The sequence below is a fragment of the Hippoglossus hippoglossus genome, chromosome 5, assembly GCF_009819705.1.
Source record: "Hippoglossus hippoglossus isolate fHipHip1 chromosome 5, fHipHip1.pri, whole genome shotgun sequence".
In the NCBI taxonomy this organism is placed as follows: domain Eukaryota; kingdom Metazoa; phylum Chordata; class Actinopteri; order Pleuronectiformes; family Pleuronectidae; genus Hippoglossus; species Hippoglossus hippoglossus.
In genome coordinates, this window is record NC_047155.1 from 2,922,226 (window position 1) to 2,942,225 (window position 20,000).

Consider the following 20,000-nt stretch of genomic DNA (forward strand, 5'->3'; position numbering starts at 1 on the left):
TTTTTTATTTGATTACATTTTTTAGTTGCAAATCAATTTTAATATTTCAAGTCACTTTACATTGACCAAGGATGTTATATCAGTGTGTGATTGTTGAAGTGAGTGAAACGTCTCTGTGAAGATCTCGTTTCCTTTTAACCTAAAAATAGTTTTACTCGTTTTTCTGGATATTTTCAGTCTCTAAATTAACCTTTTCATCCCCGTCAGGAACTTCTCACGTAGAGAAACACGGAGGCTTTCATACTTCTAATTAACGGATGTTTATCTTCTCTGACCTTCACTTTTACGTTTCAGTCATTTCAGCAGATTGTCCCTCACTGAGCAGATGAAGGATCAGTGTCTCACTCAAGGACACACGGCGACAGACGTCTTTTAGTTTATCTTCCTTGTATCTCGCTTTAATCCAGGCATCAGGGTGGAGAGAGGGCCGCCTCTAACCACTTCTCTCTCTGCTGTATTTCCTGTGTGTGTCCTTCGTCCTCCTCTTCGGCCTGTTTTGTGTTTGTGTGTGTGTGTGTGTGTGTGTGTGTATATTCGTCTTTATGTGTGTGTGTGTTTTTGGTTAGAAGCTCTGCGGGGGGTGACCATGGTGGAGCTGGTGAAGAAAGAAGGCAGCACACTCGGCCTCACCATCTCAGGAGGAACCGACAAGGATGGGAAACCGCGGGTATCGAACCTACGGCCTGGGGGGCTGGCGGCCAGGTGATTGAACCCCAGGCACCGCCAGAGATTATTATTTATTTATTAGGCATTATATTTAGAGTGGCCCTGTTAAATCCCTCAAATGTAATGCTATACTCAGGAGTGAAGAAGACAAACTGCTCCTTGAAGTAAAACATCGTTATAAAACCCCTGATACACACACTTCCATTCTCTTGACGTGTGTCCTGTCCCGCTCAGGAGCGACCAGCTGAACGTTGGTGACTACATCAAGTCGGTGAACGGCATCAATCTGACCAAGCTGCGGCACGAGGAGATCATCAGCTTGTTGAAGAACGTCGGGGAGAGGGTTCTGCTGGAGGTGGAGTACGAGCTGCCCCCTACAGGTACGTGACCACTGGAGGGTTTCAGGTCGAGAGGCAGTTAGTTCCAGTAGAAGTTGTTTCAGCTTTGGCTCTGAACTTTGGCTCTGGATATAAAACCCGTGACACCAAATCGTCCAAGTGTGAACCCAGTTCCCTGGACTCTGGGGTGAATGAAATGCAGCCGGCTGATTTATGTCAGTTCAGCCGGGATCAAGATGCATAGAGTTGCTGCTCAAGGAAAAACAGTGCAATGCAACACCTTCCTGTCTGTAGTTCTAGTTTCCCCACGACGATAAACCAGTCGTGTCTGTAATGTTTCAGTCTTTGTTTCATGAAGTGCAGCACGGTAAAAAAAAAAACGTTTAACTTATCGATCTTATTGCATCTCTGCAGTAACGCAGCTCGTATTTGTATTTTAATTTGACAACCTCCATTGGCATCTAGAATTCAATGAATATGAACAGCAGCAGAAGCAAACTAGAAAATATTCATCCTCTCCCCCTCCCTCCTTCTCTCTCTCTCCCCTTCTCTCCTCCCTCTCTCCCTCCGTCTCCCAGCACCAGACAGCACCTCAGGGGTTATATCAAAGACAATCGACATCTGTTTGCACAAAGAGGGGAACAGCTTCGGCTTCGTGATGAGAGGTAACCAGCAGTGAAATAAACCAGCTCCTGTAAGATTGAAGGGAATGTATGAATATTATTGATTGATTGTCCTGCTTTGTAAAAGAAACAGGAAAATAAAAGCGTAAAAGTACGAAGCAGACAACAGTGAAAAAGTAATTTCATTCATATTTTAATCTCTTTTTTCTCTAAGATGTTTTTTGTCATTTTAAGTCGTTCTTATCAAACTGATGAATGTTCAGGTGTTAGGTTTGGTTTTATTTATTTATCTGATGATGAAACCTCATGATTGACAGCTGAGCCTGACTCATGGCTGGTGTGGATTGGCTGGTTCCACATCAGATTGTGTTAAAACACTTCTTTTTGTACAACGGGAGGAAGTTGAGACCTGTCGTCCATCTTTCGAGTCAGTCTGAGGTTTCTGACAATAGTGCCAAATAAAACACAGGAGCATTTTTCTGTTTTTGATCTATCATCGATCTATTGATCAGGTTTAACTCTTTAAGGTCAGGAGGACGTTTCCTCTCTGTTTGAGAGAAAACAGGAAACTTGTCAAAGTCCATGTTTTTAATTGTTAGTCGACTTCTTTCCAGAATCCACAGAGGAAACCGTCAGAGTGGGAATTAGAAAATGAATCAATCTGTTCACTGATGGATCAGCTGATGAATTACGTTTCTCTAATTTCTAAAAGAAGGATATGGAGGTTTCTAATAATCTGAGTTCAGAGTTTGAGTGTGTCCACCTTTCCTTTCTCTTTCTACAGGTGGTACACAAGAGGACTGGCACAGATCACGCCCCCTGGTGGTCACCTACGTGAGGCCAGGAGGCCCTGCAGACAGGTAGATCTGACCACACACGTTTTTATACATTAATGAACAAATGCACAGAACCACACAGATGGTTACACGTGTACAGATGAAGAGGATATTCTTAAGGTTTAAAAGGACGATGTTTTCCTAAATAAAAGTGATGTATAGTAAAAATAAAAGCCGGATGAACACAGGCCTCCGTCGAGTTGACACGAACACACAGTTCAGTCAGCTGCAGTCGGGGGTCTGGGAGATTTGTCTGTGCCCTCATGCAAATAAAGCCCAAGGATAACAGTGTCATTCCCTGTGACCGTCACTGGTGTCTTACAGTTATGTGTTAGTCAGAGCTGCAGCGGCATGAATCACCTCATATCCCGTCTAATGTTGTCATCATGTGTCGGTCTCAGCCTTCATGTTGAGGCAATAATCCATAACGTTTTCATATAAATGTCAGATTTGAGGCGGTTTAAGTGATGCGACGGTGATTCAACCTTTTGTGGATTCAAAACTGGAATTTATACATATTCATCCTGTTTAACATGGGAAAACAAAATAAGATATTCTCCTGCAAAGGAAACAATGACTTTTGAATTTTCCTATTTATCTGGAATAAGATCTGTAAAAGATTTGTTTAGAGAAAAGAGCTTCATCTACAGAAACAAAGACCTTCTATGTTAAGAAGAAACAAAAATGTGTCTTATAAAATACAACAGAATGAACCGTAATGTTGTAATTCAGATTAAAAAGGTTTGACAGTTATTTGCCTGACAGCATGAGATTATCAATAAAAGAAATATTGTGGATCAACTCACACTGAAGCTGCTCTGGAGGTGAAATAACCATTTACTCAGATATTTCCTTTAATTCTCATCCGTGTGCATTAACTTTACAAACATCTTTCTCATCTGAAATTCCCATTTTCAGCTGCTGCAGTTGTTCCCGTGGCTCCGGCTGCGACAGGAAAACTAGAACGAAAATAAAGTGTAACCCTGCGCTGTGATCACTTAGCGGCTTCAATCAGTTGATGCTCGACTTTAGAACTGCGAGACGCTATTTATACTCCCGTTGCAGCTCTGCGCTCCGTCAGAGCTTCAAAGGAAGAGACCGTTTCACTGTAAAATTCATCCCAGAGCTTCTAAAAATAGTTTTAACATTCAATGTGCCCTAATTAGTCAATCAAACATATATTTACCTACAAATGTACAAGAAATGAGCTCAAACAAAGCAGATTTTTTTTTATTTTAAAACACATTCCAACAACACAGACGGAGTAAATCTCCTCAGGTTCACATTTAAATTGAAGGACTGGGGCGAGACCGAGATTAAATTCTTTCTTCCTATTGAGTTATTTCGCCCCGAAGCTCATCCAACACCGTTTTAAAGAAAATCATCCTGAAAATGTGGGTCAGTCCAGGGGAAGCGAATGAGATGCTCATGCTGCTTTATGTCCCATTCATCTCCCAATTGGAAAGAAAAAAACTTAATCCATAGAACCACACAGTCCCAGGGGTGCCCACGTTTTTTAGCATTATACCAACTGAGAGTTAAAATTACAGCGAGAGCGCCGCGGTGTTTTCATCGCAGGATCGGAAATGAAACTGCTTTCACTGCAACGTTATGTGAAACCGAGAGGGAGCGCGTTGAGAAGGGGAAACCATGAAGCAGGTCTCGTTGTGAAAGACAAGTCCTTTAAACGGTTTATGACGGAAGTTAGAGCTGTGGGTAGAGGGCGGGATCTTTAAATGAGGAACTGGAGCCGAGCCTAGATGATACTGGGCGAGATTATCTTTAGTATCTTATCTCATTTTATCTGGTTCATGTGTGTCTGCTCAAACTTTGAATCAGACTTTTATTTGACTCCAGATATTTTAGTTTTTTCAGTGAAACTTCATTTTCGAGATACCGGGCTTAGCTTGCATCGTGTTGTTAAAAAGCTTCAAGGCTATTAGCGTCATACTTTACATCTTCTGGCTGGTTTGACGACAGCTCGGCGTTACTCACACCCTGGCATCAGGCATAAAGCATCTATCAGCTGTCTAACGCAGGCATCTGCATGCACAATTTAACATTTCCACTTTTTAGGGGAAATAAATTATATCCTTAAATAGGCTACAGCACGGAGAGGCTGCTAAATATCACGTAGCCAGTCTGTGAATGTGTTTTAGTCAGAAAAGGGAAAATTGAAATGACACTAGATCATATGAAATGAAGAGATTCAAATAAATATACTATATCCATGGTTCCATCTCAGTAGTTTGAACATTGGGAAGCAGCAGCTTCACCTGTGAAGTGTCCCCCGTTTGTACCTGAGGTGAAATGAAACTGCAGATGAGACGAGGGGAGACGAGAGGATGATGAGTTCAGATCCATGGTCGGTAGAGGAGGTGAGAAGTAAAGGAAAAAGGCTCGTGAGATTAAAAACAAAGTATAGAATACGCTTTAAGGATTGAAGAAAGGAGTTAGGAAGGGTAGGAAACCTTCTAGCAGCAATGGGCCGTACCCAGTTATACAAATAAGGAATATTTGAACTTGAACTTAGTGACTGAAGGAGGGAGAGGTGACACAAAGGAAACTGAAAGAGAATAATGGTTGATTTCCTTCTTGGGTGGTTTCTTTGGCTGTGAATTATCTTCTATAGTCGTTGAAGTTCATCACTGTCTTGTGTGTGCGTGTGCGTGTGTGTCTGTGTGTGTCTGTGTGTCTGTGTGTGCGTGTGTGTGTGTGTGTGTGTCTGTGTGTGTCTGTGTGTGTGTGTGTTTCCAGAGAGGGCACGTTGCGTCCCGGGGATCGTCTCCTCAGTGTGGACGGCGTCCCGCTGCACAACGCCAACCACAGCGACGCCCTCATCGTGTTGGCCCAGTGCGGCCAGGAAGCCCTGTTCCAGATAGAGTACGACGTCACCATCATGGGTGAGAGGCCGCACACACACACACACAGCTACACACACAGACACACACAGACACACACACACAAGCACACAAAGCTCAGGGGTAAAAGCTTTTAGACTTTTCTAAAATGCCAGTGACATTTTAAAAAAACGGGTTGTTTAGTTGATGTGTTGACATTTCCCTCCGCCTCAGGCGCAGCTCTGACTTTGTTCTGGAGAAATCGGTTCAATGTAACTCTCCAACAATCCAATGTTAAAAATCTCTGGTCATCAGGTGATTGATCCTCTCGAGGGCACATCTGCCTCCAGCTCAGCTGCTGGACTGTTGTTGTTTTAGAGACTGAAATCACTTCATCTGCACGTGAGCTTCAGCTCCCGGCAAAAATATAAAACCAGTAAAATGTTAAATCTCATAGTTTTCTTTTCTTTCTCCAGACACGGTAACGAACGCCTCCGGTCCGCTGTTAGTGGAAATTGTGAAGTCGCCAGGAGCAACTCTGGGAATCACGCTGACGTCGGCCAATCACCGAAACAAGCAGGTCATTGTCATCGACCGGGTGAAGCATGGCAGCGTGGTGGACAGGTGAACACACACACACACACACACACACACACACACACACACACACACACACACACACACACACACACACACACACACACACACACACACACACACACACACACACACCACAGATTCTGCATGTGAAGACACTTAATCTGTGGAGGTAAAAGATTTTGGAGGTGGAAGTTCGACATTTCCTGATAATTCTGTTTAGAATAAACTCTTTTGGACCAAACCAGGAATTTGTGAAAAGTGTTTTCACCGATCATGTAAGTTTATCGCTGTGTGAACATTTGCTGACAGGAAGCATCAGATACAGTCTTAATGCAAAGTCGTTGTTATTAATCTGCTAATTTTCATAATCACATTTACTGTAATGTTTAGAAAAACTAAAAAAGAGAGAACTTAGTAATGTGTCTTCAGGCCGATGGGTCGTCAGCTGCTCCAGGGCACGTGACCTCTTTTCCCATGTGGTAATCGTCCTTGGGTTACAGATGTACTGCGAGTGGGTGTTTATGCCCAGTATATATTCTGTCTCTAACACACACACACACACACACACACACACACACACAGACACACACACACACACACACACACACACACACACACACACACACACACACACACACACACACACACACACACACACACACACACAGACACACACACACACTCAGGCCTGTAACTCACGCAGACAGTAGGAGACAGGATTTTGCCCCGGGCCTCAGTCTGGCTCTAAAATATACACGAGACCCAAAATGACCTCAGTGGACTGAACGGTTTGACTGTGGAGGTCCAGGTCGTGTCCCTGCTCATCCCCACATGGTCTCCACATTCAGCTTTATTCATATCCAGGGTTTTGTCCACCGTGTACAGAGCAGCGGCACCAGCTTGCTGATCCGAGCTGGTCGGGCGAACCTTCGTAGCCTCGACGGACATAAACAAAGTGTTTCCGTTCATCTTCCTCTACAGATGTGGAGCGTTGCATGCTGGGGATCACCTGCTGTCCATAGACGGGACGTCGACCGAGCACTGCACGGTCCTGGAGGCGACGCAGCTCATAGCCAGCACCACGGAACTGGTCAAACTGGAAATGATCCCGTCCCATCAAACCAGGCTCGCTGGGAAACAGCACGACACAGGTGGATGCAGTTTAAATGGTTTACCTTCATTTGCACAGACGGACGCATGAGACAGATGGAGCAGGTCACTTGAAGCCACATTTGCATTTTATTACTGCTCTTTGAACCCACTCGATGCAGTTTGTGTGAAAACTCACCTTCTCAGTCATTAATTTAACAGACGCCATAAAGATTTCCCTCTGTTTGACGTCACTCTGGGTCACAATGGGCCTTTAAATCCCTAAAAACGCTGATATATGCACATACAGATACAAGATTATTTCAATTGTACGAAACTGTTTATCTTTAAAAATGCCCCGGACACATTATAGTGCCACTTACATGGAAATGAATCGAATTTGTGAGTCACCGAACTTATTTTAAAAACTTACATTATTCAGATAATCTCACCTGATCTCTGCCCGTGGGCTTTGTGGAGAAGAACTGCTTTTTACATTTTGGGATGTTTTAGTGTTTTAGGTTTGTTCATGTGCACTTTTCATCACGGCCCCTGGTTATAAACTGGGTGTTGGACACATCTTGAATTAGACCTTTGACCTTAAATCGACTGATCTTGCTTTTCAAATATGATATGAGAACGACTGGACTCGACTTGTGTTTCTTACATTAACCAAAATGTTTCCAGCAATGTTCAAATCCAACTGCGTCATATTGGCTTTACCCGTGGCTTTTCCTGTCTCTGCTCTAACTTCCGGGGTTTAACCAGTCGATAGTTTTTTCCGTGTATATGAATAAAACTTGAAGTCATTATCCGTGAAGTCGTGTCAGGTAGATTTTCATCGGCAAACGTGGTGAAGACAACAACTCCCATGATCCTCTCTGCTTCACAACGTCATCCAACTAGGTCTTTGGTTGTTGTTTTGATTGTGAGACCCCTAGTGGCCAAAGTTCCATATTGTATGCTACATTAAAAAATAGCTGGATTCGACAAAATAAAAATTAATGTCAGGCGAGATTTTGAAATTCTTTCAATGAGCAGATCCAGGATGATCTTGTTCCATGAGTTTGGGCTCTTCTGGCTTCGTGTGTTTTCCAACTCCGCCAAGAAGTTTGTTTTTTCACCCCAGTCTTTGGTTTGTTATTAACCAAGATCACACAGAACTTGGCTGGAAGGATTTGTTAGAAGTCAGGGAAGCGCCCATTACATTTTCCATCTGGATCAAAGGGCAGATCCAAGATTTCAGACATTTCCCCTGATTTCTCAGGGAATAATTCATGGATCTGACACCTTCCGGGGACTAAAATCTCTGAGTGTGTGTAAATTGGTGCAGCTTGATTGAATCCAAGTGTTGGGCCTTGGAGTAAAGGTACTTTATACTTTATTATTCATACCTTCAGCTGGCAGCGTTTGCAGTCATCAGCATAACAATAGAGCTAGAGGTCATATAGCATCACTTTAATTCTTCACGCCATCACCTCTTCCTCTGCTGTCACACTGGATAACCATGGCCCCAAATTAGAGCAAATCAAAATGGCAACCAGGTTAACGTTGGAGTTTTTTTGCCCCAATTAAGTCGCCCATGTGAAAAGAAAATAATCCCACTGAGCCTGATGTCGTTGTTCGCTCCTTCTCACGAAGCCGAACGCAGATTGAGGAATACTTTGGCTGCAGCGGCGACTTGGTGCTTAATTAGCTGACGTCGGGTTTTTCTGCACCCGACTTCTCCTCTGCAGGAGAATTAGTGCCAGTGGATTTACAGGAGGGACGCTGATGCCGACGGCTGTTTTATTATCCAGGGTTAATGCCTCACGGCTTAAGGACACACACACACACACACACACACACACAGGAACACACACATGTAGGACCTGCGATAAAGCAGCTATTATTAATCCTTTAACATAAGTAAGACAAACTGATTTCTCTGTCTTTTTATTTTTTTGCATTTTTCTTTGACCTAATTAGACAAACGAAGAGAGGATGAGAACGACAGGATTAAGGAGAAGGCTGAAAGAGACGGAGAATAAAGACGAGGGATTCTAGATTTTTTTAATTAGACCGAAACCTCGGGCCACTTCCTTTAGAATTTGTGTGGGGTGGCAATTTTGGCTCAGCATGAAAAGGACGGAGCGAGGGAAAGTTAAAAAGAGAAGTGGAGAGATAGAGTGACAGCGGCAGGCTGGTATTTCATTAAAGTCATTACACCTCTCTTATAGGCGTCGGAAGCTGCTCTCGGCCTTTTACCTCCTCCTCTCTCCCTCTCTCCCTCTCTTCCCCTCCTCTAATATACAGATCTCCTCCCCTCAAACATCCCTCCTTTCTCCTCTTGTCTCCCGTTTTATCTGTTCCTCTTCTTTCTCCCTCCCACCCTTCTATTCTTCTTTTAGTCTAGTTTGAAGTGGTAAAAAGAAAAAACTACAAAGTTAATTTTAAGAAAGTCCTTGAAGTTAGAGATGGTAACACACACACACACACACACACACACACACACACACACACACACACACACTGGAAAGGTCACAATCTCATCTCGTATCTCCTTCATTTGTCTCTACGAAGCCAAATTCATTCCTCCCTTCTAATCATGACTGTGCAACCGTGTGTCTGGTTGTGTTTGTGTGTGTGTGTGTGTGTGTGTGCGTGTGTGTGTGTGTGTACAGTATGTGTGTGTGTGTGTGTGCGTGTGTCTTGGGAAGTGAACGCAGCTCATTAGGAAACTGATGGCCTTGCAGCAGACCTTGTGGCCAGCTTGCCACCGCTTTATTAATAGACGCTCTGATTAAAGGTTTTGCAATTTGCAATTTGCAGTTTGCGGTGTGTGTGTGTGTGTGTGTGTGTGTGTGTGTGTGTGTGTGTGTGTGTGTGTGTGTGTGTGTGTGTGTGTGTGTGTGTGCATGTGGGTGTGCCACTTTGATTTGTGTCATTGTTATTGCAGCTTAAATCAGTGTTGCTTCGTGAACACACACTTCCTGCCTCGTGTGTGTGTGTGTGTGAGGTGTGTGAACGATCACAGGTGAGGCTGCCTTATATCTTCCCCTCCTGCATCTCTCTGTTTTACTGCAGCCCCTTCCTTGTCAGCTGATCTGTCTCGGCGGCGCTTCGCTGGACTTAACGACTTTATTGTTACTCTGGGGGAGGATTAGACGAGAAAACATTTTCACATTCCTCAGATCTCGCTCCGAAGCTGCCCGGCACTTAAGCCCCGCAGACCTCCCGCCAACAGATCGGTTTATATAAGACGGCCGACGTGTCGAGGGAAACAAAAGCAGTGTGGGGTAGATGTGGCAGCACGAGGCAGCTTAGGATCGACTTCAGGGTTTAGATAAGTGTCTGTGTGGTGAGGAACCAGTGTTTCCAGATGTACGATAATATTGCCCCCTGATCAATAATGCATGATGTACGATAAATATAACGCAAATAGTCCTTCCTGTCTCGTGTTTCAAAATAAGAGCCTTGTGCCTTGAAAAGCATCGTTTCTGTTTCTGTTATCACGACCCAGCTTCGAAACATCGATATTGAGCTTCTCATTCCTACTCTGCTCACGTACGATCATTTTCCTCAAAATACAACAATGTAAACACGACAACTTTTCCCATCCTGTGGAGGTTGTCAGACTTTAGCCACGAACGTCGGCTGATGCTCACAGCGGGAACTTCTCCCAGATTGAGGCTCTTCCCTGAGGAAACGTTTCCACCAGCGTCTCTGTGTTTTTAATCAGAATTTGCATTTTGTAGCTCTGATTCGTTTAGAATGGAACAAATTAAGGCCAAATGATTTGCTGTAAGAAAACAGAATGTGCAGATAACCGTGTGTTAAAGCAACAAACTGCAACAACTTTACATCCAGAACGTTTTCTCAGCTGAGAGTCTGAGAAGTTTTAATATTACGCGTGCAGATGTGAGGGGGGGTTAAGTTTTATGGTTCGATAGAAGATGGACGCCGGCCCCTGTGTTCTCACCAGTAACACAATCGTGTGTGTGTTCCAGTGAAGGTTCAAAAGTCGGACCACCCCCACTCCTGGGACCCCTGTGTGAACTACTGTCACCCGCTAAACTCCACCCTCTGCAACACAAGCTCCACCCTCAACAAGTCGTGGACCGCCTCCAACAACAACACCATCAACAGCCTCGACTACTGCAAATGTAAGAACGCGATTTCGTTCTTCCCCGTCCCGCTCATCCTTTCTGTTACTTCTTATTTTTTAATATGTATGTGATTGCTCCTGTTTACTTTCCCTCCCACCTGATGTTACTCATTGTCTTGCCTCTGTTTTAATTAGTTCCTCACTCCCTGTCCCTTTTCCCATGCAATGCATTATGGGAATATTTGGACATCACCTCTCTCTTTTTTTGCAGCTCTGGTATCCGCCAGTTTCTCTCCCGGCTCTACGACCACGTCCGGCCCCAGCAGCCAGAGCTCCAGCACCTTGCCCCGGCCCTCGGTTCCCATGAGTCCACGCAACTCGCTGCTCAAACGACGGCAGAGAAAGAAAGAGCACAAAAGCTCCTGTAAGATCCGTTCACCTGTGGGTCTGTCGGCAGGGAAACTGATCCTCGAAACGTCCAACTCACACAGGTGTGTCTGTGTGTGTCTGTGTGTGTTTAGTGTCCCTGGCGTCCAGCTCGGTGGGTCCGGGGGGTCAGGTTGTTCACGTGGAGACCAGCGAGGTGGTGCTAATGGGCGACCCGCTCAACGGCTTCGGTGTCCAGCTGCAGGGGGGAATATTCGCCACTGAAACACTGTCTGCACCCCCGCTCATCCGATTCATCGAGCCCGACAGCTCTGCAGAGAGGTGAGGATCACACACACACACACACACACACACACACACACACACACACACACACACACACACACACACACACACACACACACACACACACACCTTCAGAGGTCTGACCAGCTTCATGTAGTCTGATCTACGGAGGGTTTCCTCCCTTAGCGCTGCAGCGTTAGCTACCATGTACCATCAGCCCAAGAAGGATCCACCCGTTGCTCGGCCATGTTTCATTTTTATCTGGTTATATTTAATAAAACGTTCTTATTTTTTTAAGTTTGTCTTGAAAAATCTTTATTTTTAATCTTTTATTAAAAGTCTTGGCTTTCACTCCAAGAGAGGATGCGGCCGATTTAATTATAAAACATGGGACAGAAAATAAATCATTTGTTTGCGGTGTATAATTTCAATTGTATGAAGATTGGATTTTGATGTAACAATTATAGTTATTTTAACAACACAACCCCAAAAACATCTTGTTTGTTCAAGATCAATACCACACGAACAAATGTAACAGTTATTCTGAATATTAAACTCAAGTAAATAGAAAATAAACATTCTGTAAAACATTCTCACAATACAGAGATTTTGTTTTAGTGGTTTTTTTTGTATCAGCATCAAAGTGAATCAGGTTATTTGAACAACTTTAAAGTGCAGCTCAGCAGCATGTAGTTTCAAAGGTTGGAACAAATTGTTGAACCTGTGAAATACAGATGTTGTTGTATAACTTTTCTAGTGGCTTTGTGCGTTTTTTTGTGAGCAGACAATATTTGTGCTGCTTTACTTAGCTTTTCCTGTGTGTGTGTGTGCGTGTGTGTTTGTGTTTTTTGTTTGAATGTGTGAGCTTGTGTGTTTGTGAGAGACTGATGGTGGGGTTGTCTGTGTGTCTGTCTGTGTGTGTGTGTGTGTGTGTGTGTGTGTGTGTTTAAACATATTGAAGCATTTTATACACACGAGTGTGGGAGGTGATTTTACAAAATATCCATCTGTGTGTGTGTGTGTGTGTGTGTGTGTGTTTGTGTGTTCCCAATCCGCTGTTTGTTCTTCAGTGTTTCTCTATATTAATTCTCAGTTGTTTTTGCATCATATGTGTGTGTCTATATATATATATCAGTGTGTGTGTGTGTGTGTGTGTGTGTGTGTGTGTGTGTGTGTGTGTTTGGTGCAGATCAGCGTTGTCATGGTATTAGCAGCTTCTCTAAGTGCTGAGTGTGTTTCTGCACCCGAGGCCTCCCTCTCTCCATTAGTGCCCACGCTAACAACACTAATTAGCTGCTTCCCCTCGCCCACGTCACACAGATCGATAAGTACCTTCCTCTGTGCCTGTCGGGGTGAATCCAAACAAACCCCCTCACACCCTGAATTATATTTAACCCCAGCTTATCGTCTCTAAATCCATCTTTAAGTCCTGTGCAGCCGTGGCCAGCGAGGACGTCGGCTTTTAACGCTTTAGTCTGTAATTATCCTGCGTTAGTGCTGCAGGAAGTTCCTCTGCCAATATGATCTTTCATAGTTTTAACTTTGCTCAGTTTATTATTCACGATTGGTGTTGAATAGAAAATGTGCAACGTGGAGTCTGAACTCATCTGTTGTATTTGGATTTACAAGTAGTTATGTTTTGTATTTGTTGGATAATTCAGTGATTTGAGGTTGAGTGAATATGGATGAATGAAGTTCCACCTACAGAAATATAAGAAAAGGTTTATTTAGTTCCTGCAATTGTCCGCTAATGAAACGATGCAGTGAGATAAGAATAAGGACACGTTCACACCTTGTTTGGTTCAGACTTTCAGAGTTTTCAGTTTAGTCGGAAAGTAAATATCAGGAAAGGTTCCTCAGACCACGTCCAGACCAACGCACCAAAGTTCAGTCCGACCAGAAGAGACGTTCTGGGTCCGGATCAAACTGAGCCATGGTTTGGTTTGTTTGCAAAGTGAAAACTTTTTGGGATAGTTTGGACTTTTGGACCAATCACAGGAAGTAGAGACAGCATTAGATAATAGAAGAAGAAGAAGAGGAAGCAGCTGCAGGTTTGGTTCAAGTCTTCACCTGCGTCAATGTATTTGAATGACAAGAACATTTGATTTACTTTTTACTGGTAGTATTACTATAAATATTACAGTAAAAACAAAATGGACAAATTGAACTGATTCATTCATTTTCTCCTTTCAAAAGGAAATAATACTTTTTCATATGCACTTTAATAAAAAACTATTTGCAAATACGGAGGCCAAATTGACGACACGCCCTTTTTAGACACACGCCGTCTGTAAACCAATCCGTGTCAGGTATGAGTAGACGTAGGTGAGGACGACAGGACGTACGTATGTCAGGCGAAATCCTTCAGTCCCTAAATTACAATGTGAAACCAGAACTAACCAGTTCAAATGAAACTATGGAACAAACACATGAAGCTTGATTCAAACTTTGAGCCGAGAAAACGTCCTCAAACAGAACCGAGTGAGTAAAGATGGTGTAAATTCACCAGTATTAAGTACGATTTTGCCTTTTCAACATCGTACTCGTATTTTTATCATTAGCCTGCGAGCAATGCACTTAATATTTTATGACTGACAATATGAAGTGTGATTGAAATAGGAGGTCAAATATCAATACGTCTAAGTCTCTACTGCACGAGGAGAGAAGCAGAGCAGCGAACAGCTAATAACCAAACAGCTGTCGGACGATGGATATTTCCTGAAACAAGTGACGCCTGACGTCTCACTTTTACGGCCGAATTTACAAGAAGACATTAGCAGTGAAGCACCAGCTGTAGACGACGCTCCACAAAGTTCACAGTGTGTTTCCGACTGAAGCAGCTGATTCCTGTCAGGGAAACTGGTGACAGTGCAGGAACCGAGTGACTTGCAGGGCTTCTACACCCCCCCTCCCCCCCGCCCACACATCCTGTCTGCTAATATTATTATCATCACATGTTTTTATCCCTTTTCTCTCATTATTCACAGCTGTTATAACCTTCGACATCTGTCTTACTTCTCTTTTTTTCATCGTCAGCATTTGTATTTGTTTTGTGGTATTTTCGGCTCATCAGTTATTCGTGAAGCACATTGAACTGGACTAACCTTTAGAGTCGGACCTGCCTCTATATGGTCGATACTTTATATATATGAGACACAAACATCTCTGCAACACCAAGGTAGTGAAACGTGACCTGCAATGAAAACAATGCCTTATTACACAGATATCTGGATATTTTCCTTATTGAAATGTAGGATCAATGAAAACTAAGAAACATGTCAGTAAACACCTGAGATCTATCAACATTATGAAGATGTGTTATGATTATTATGATTAGTAGTAGTAGTAGTATTAGTATTAATAGTAGTATTATTATTATATGGGTTTAAGGGATCTTATCAGTCAGATTGAAATCAATAGCAGAACAGGAAGGACAAAGCTCCACGGAGGGTGATTAGGGTGGAGATGCAGATAAAGGACGTTTCATCACTTTCTGTAACTACGTGTTATGACAAACTACGAGAACCAGACCTGTGTGTGTAGGATTGTTTGGCCTTGGTGAAGAAGTGGACGCTGTGTTCAGACCCAACAAATCAACAAATGGACACTGAGAAGCATAAAAACATGTTTTTTTAAAGGTAATGTTGATTAGTTGTGAAACTGTAGCGGCTCAGAGGACGTCAGCGGCAGAGACCGTCCTTCACATGTGGCCCAGGGGGACGAAGCGTTCGCAGGGTGTGAAGGACGTGGCCACTCGCCTCCCAGACGCCTCAGGGACGTGGTTCAGGGATCAAATCTTGCATTTGAGATTTGAGTGCGTTCAGACCTGAACTGAGTGCTGAACACTTGTGATTGGATCGCTCACCACGGATGTTAACACCAGGTCTCAGAGGGAAATGTCTCAGTTGTGTTTGTAATGAGTCTTCGTTTGGTTCGCGAAGCAGCTGAGAGGTTGTCGGTTTGATTTCTGAAACCAGTGGTGCAGAAATCAAAGTGCTTTTCTACGAGAGGCTTCACAGGCCAGCATCCCTCATAAAATACCTTCATTTCTTACCAGGTAGAAGGTATTTACATGATTCATGACTCTAATAGGCGGCGCTAATGTGTTTTACGTTCCTCACTCCTGCACTGATGTACGAGGCGAGGATCCGGAGGGTGGGGGGGTTTCCAAACGGTGGATGTTTTGAGAAGAGAAATCTTCAAAATCCCAAATACAGCAGCTAAATATATTACAGTGGTGATGTGTGGCACAGCAGGGAGTCTGTGGGAGCTGTCTGGAAACAAGAGACATCCCAGGTTCGCTGATGTGACAATTAGTACGTCTCCATTTTTGATTTGTCTTCGTTTCCCTCTCAGAAGCGTTTTTCGACCTGCGGGTGATCGCATCTGAACAGACACAAACAGTGACAGGGTGCGAACACACGAGTGGAGACGTACACGCAGGTGACAGCAGCTGCTGTCGCTGTGCTGATGTTTCTGGAAAACTTCCAGTTATTCAGACTGAAACCCTGAGAGTCTTTTTCTTCTTGTATCCATCTCAGAGTTTTACTAAACCTTTACTTTTCCAAATGTCTTTTTTTTACTGGAGGGATCCCTGCAGGGATATCAGCTCAAATCTAATCACAATAAATCCAGAGAATTAAAATCTAATATAACAAAACCTAACACGCTGCAGGACACTTTTCCACATGTACGAGTATCACCTCCACCGATCGAGGTCCACGACGCAGAGCTGCTGTCAGACATGAACTCCAGATACTCTCCTGTAACTATCCAGAGGGGCTTCACGGGAGTGGGTCTGACTCGGTGGCTTCAGACCTTCTCCAGCAGCGAGTGTGTTCTTTCACCTGATGGACGCAAAAGTGAAGAAAAAGCAGAAAGAGCACAAATATCTCAGGATGAAGAAGAGGAGCCACACACGTAGAAAACACACATAGTTGGAAAGAAGAAGATAAGATAAGATGGTGATAATAACTGACCCTGGTGAATATAATCGGTGCCATGTTTAATCACCACTAATTAGATTGTGTAAATCGTTAAACATAAAACTGAGAAAACTCCTTGTATGATTTGTTTTGTAGACAGCAGAGATAAGAACTCGGAAAGATATGAAATGATGTGTGAAAATGAAAACTGTCAAACTCATGTAGAACATTGAGGCTGATGCTGTAAACTTCTTACGGGAGCTGCAGGGACATAAAGTAAAGTTACAGCGTCCAGTCTGTCTTGACATCACCATGGTAACCCCTTGCTGTAGGTGTGGCCTGCTCCAGGTCGGGGACCGCCTCCTGTCAATCAACGGGATCCCCACGGAGGACGGAACACTGGAGGAAGCCAATCAGCTTCTCCGAGACGCCGCTCTGACCAACAAGGTGTCGCTGGAGATAGAATTCGACGTAGCAGGTTTGTGGAAAAACAAATTCTTAACTTATCGTAGTTACTTTTATTCTCTTTGTCGTGATGTGTAACTTTGTTATAGCTCACGTCGGACATGTTGCTTTTCAATTTGATTTGTCTATCCATAAATCATATTGTACATTATCTCAAGGCACTTTACACAGAAGGTCAAGACCCTTGAAAGATGATGTACACCTCAGTCAGACAGTACTAGTGTTTAATATTGTAACAATGATATTTCATAATAATTCATAATCATCGTGACGGTTGAATACGATGAGTGATTGGCACATTTAGATAAGCTGTAGTTTGTGTGGGTTCCAAAAGCATCACTACACTATGTGACATCATTCTTCTGACTTCACAGTGATGTCATTCCTACCGTACAGATCTGTATAAGTTCATTTATTGGAGTTAAGGTTGTTGAGCAAATATGTTCACGTGTGTTTTAAGTTATTTTCAACACACACTGGAGAAAACAAAACTCTGCCCACAGAGTAGCAACAGGTATTGGACACATATTAGGACCATTGCTCATCTATTAAGCTTTAAAACATTTAAATAAAGGGTTTATTCTTTCTGACACAGTTTAGTTTTTAGCGGTTTTAAAGTGCGTGAACTGGTCAGAGGCTGCTGTGTCAGTGACGAGGAGGGTGGACAGAATAAGTGCAGCTCCTCCCCTGCAGGGCTCCACCTCCTCGTCATTACCCCGGGAACTCTCCTGGGTTCAGAGCAATACGTCTCTGTCTCTGGTGTCAACCTGTTAAACTGTGTCTGGAGCCACATGCAGATGAAGGTGGAATCAGTCCTGGATTCAGAAAGTTAACGTAGAGTTAAAGGGATTTATTTTAAAGAGCTACATGAAGCTAGACGTCGGGTTCTTCTCATCACTTTTACTTTATTTTTAACTGTTGGACGATGATTGTAAAAGACGAGTTGACAGGATCTGGGTTTGTGCGACGCTCCGCAGCTACAAATCACGTCCTCTTCCATTTAACTGACGTCGTCTTTCATAATGTTGCATCAGCTAATTAGATGATATCGCCGGCAAGTGGTGACGAAATCAGAAGCATTTGTCCTTTAAGCAGAGAGAGAGAGAATAACCCCAAAGGTCGGTGCAGCCTGACGAAGGTTTTCACTCCTGAAAGTCTTCAAATCCGTCCGATGGGAGTTCGCTCATCTTCAGCTGGAAGCCACAACACTGCTGTTAAATCACTCTGATGTGCAATGAAGTCTCAGGCTGATGGGGAAAGTAGAGAAGAAGGAGGTTGTGTTGTCTTCAGCGTTTCTGTATCTGTTTTTTTATGGGATGGATCACAATGAAACTTAGTAGGAGGATGTGCACATTTTTGTAAATATTGTAAAATGATGGTGCACATCCAGATCAAGTAATGGATCCTGGATTATGTGTAACCTTTGAAGTGATTTTCTAAAGAAGTAATTCATGGATCTTATGAGGGGGGGGGGGGGGGGCTGGTATCGATGAGTGTGTGTAATTTGGTGCAGCTTGATTGAATTGAAGGGAGTTTGCTGTCTGAGTTCCGTTCTGTCTGATATTGTCTCTCTCTCACTCGGCTCCGTAAGAAATAAATAATCTTGTTGATGTTTGCAGAGCGACTGACGGCAGAGAGCCTCCGTGTGAGTTAGAAACAATCTGAAGTGGCCGCTCTGCTCAGAACGTGCACACGTCCACTTCCTGCTTGTGTGTCCACTTGTTCCACTGGTGGAATCAGAATCGTGTCTCACGCAGGCAAACAGCGAGGATTTCGAAGTCGCCCTCGGAGAAAAGTCGCTTAAATGAGTCGTAATTACAAATGTTAAACGGGATGAAAAGAACTGTTTGTTCCTTTTTTTTTTTGTATTAATGACTTGTTTAACGTGTGTGTGTGTGTGTGTGTGTGTGTGTGTGTGTGTGTGTGTGTGTGTGTGTGTGTGTGTGTGTGTGTGTGTGTGTGTGTGTGTGTGTGTGTGTGTGTGTGTTACAGAGTCGGTGGTGCCCAGCAGTGGCACCTTCCACGTCAAACTGCCGAAGAAGAGAGGCGTGGAGCTGGGGCTCACCATCAGTGGTAGCAACGCACACATACAGACACACAAACCAAATATTGTTAATGCATGTGATCTTCATTTTGTTTTGAAGAGCTGCAGGCAGAATGTTTAAATGTCAGAGACCACCCTGCAAACACACACACAAACACAAGCAGACACACACACACACACACACACACAAGCAGACACACACACACACACACAGACACACACACAAGCAGACACTTGTATTATCCAGGGTAACCGGTGCTGCAGGGCCTATAAACATCAACAGTGTTTATAAAATGGCACAGAAACCAGGGGACGCTCTCACAGTCTGTCTCTCATGCTGGTGACACTAATCCCAAGACACTGGCCTCACACCCTGAGAAGAACAGTGTGCAGATTGAACCCTGTGCATGTTTCTTTGTGATCCTCTGATTCTGGGCTGTTTCTCAGGCCGGTAAGTTCAGTTGATTCACACAAAAAAAACCTTGATAACAAACGAGAGGAAAGAAACAGTGAGAAGAGCATCGTGTGTCTCCTTTAGAGAAATCCCCCCGATGAGTGTGTTGCACAGATCGCTGACCACAAACTCATCGCACTGCTGCGGGATGGATCGGATGCTGCTGGTTTTGGGGCCTGGTGCCATCACCCATCTTCAGTCCTGGACGCCACTAATGTGTTTCTGGATAAATGGGAGAAAGAGCCTCCACTCTTTCTTTGTGTGTAGAGAGTGTGTGTCTGGCGGAGCAGCACATTAATGCTCGGTGTAGATCAGGTGTTCATCTGGGCCGCGTTGCGTATTCAAGTATGGTGCATGTAAC

General features: G+C 43.7%; 1 protein-coding gene across 14 annotated transcripts in view; it reads left to right on the top strand.

Annotated features, from left to right (window-relative positions):
* LOC117761758 (glutamate receptor-interacting protein 2-like) overlaps nt 1–20,000 on the top strand; it is a 206,502-nt gene that overhangs the window by 174,591 nt on the left and 11,911 nt on the right. For 8 of the 14 annotated variants that reach the window (XM_034585966.1, XM_034585959.1, XM_034585956.1 and 5 more), the window contains exons 3-14: nt 567–702; nt 901–1,046; nt 1,583–1,669; nt 2,412–2,487; nt 5,221–5,366; nt 5,780–5,927; nt 6,885–7,054; nt 10,982–11,137; nt 11,351–11,503; nt 11,601–11,787; nt 17,009–17,154; nt 19,134–19,214. In XM_034585966.1, the coding sequence (XP_034441857.1) occupies nt 567–702; nt 901–1,046; nt 1,583–1,669; nt 2,412–2,487; nt 5,221–5,366; nt 5,780–5,927; nt 6,885–7,054; nt 10,982–11,137; nt 11,351–11,503; nt 11,601–11,787; nt 17,009–17,154; nt 19,134–19,214 (1,632 nt within the window). The remainder of the gene's footprint in view (nt 1–566; nt 703–900; nt 1,047–1,582; nt 1,670–2,411; nt 2,488–5,220; nt 5,367–5,779; nt 5,928–6,884; nt 7,055–10,981; nt 11,138–11,350; nt 11,504–11,600; nt 11,788–17,008; nt 17,155–19,133; nt 19,215–20,000) is intronic. The other 6 variants (XM_034585969.1, XM_034585957.1, XM_034585970.1 and 3 more) reach the window with 2 other exon arrangements.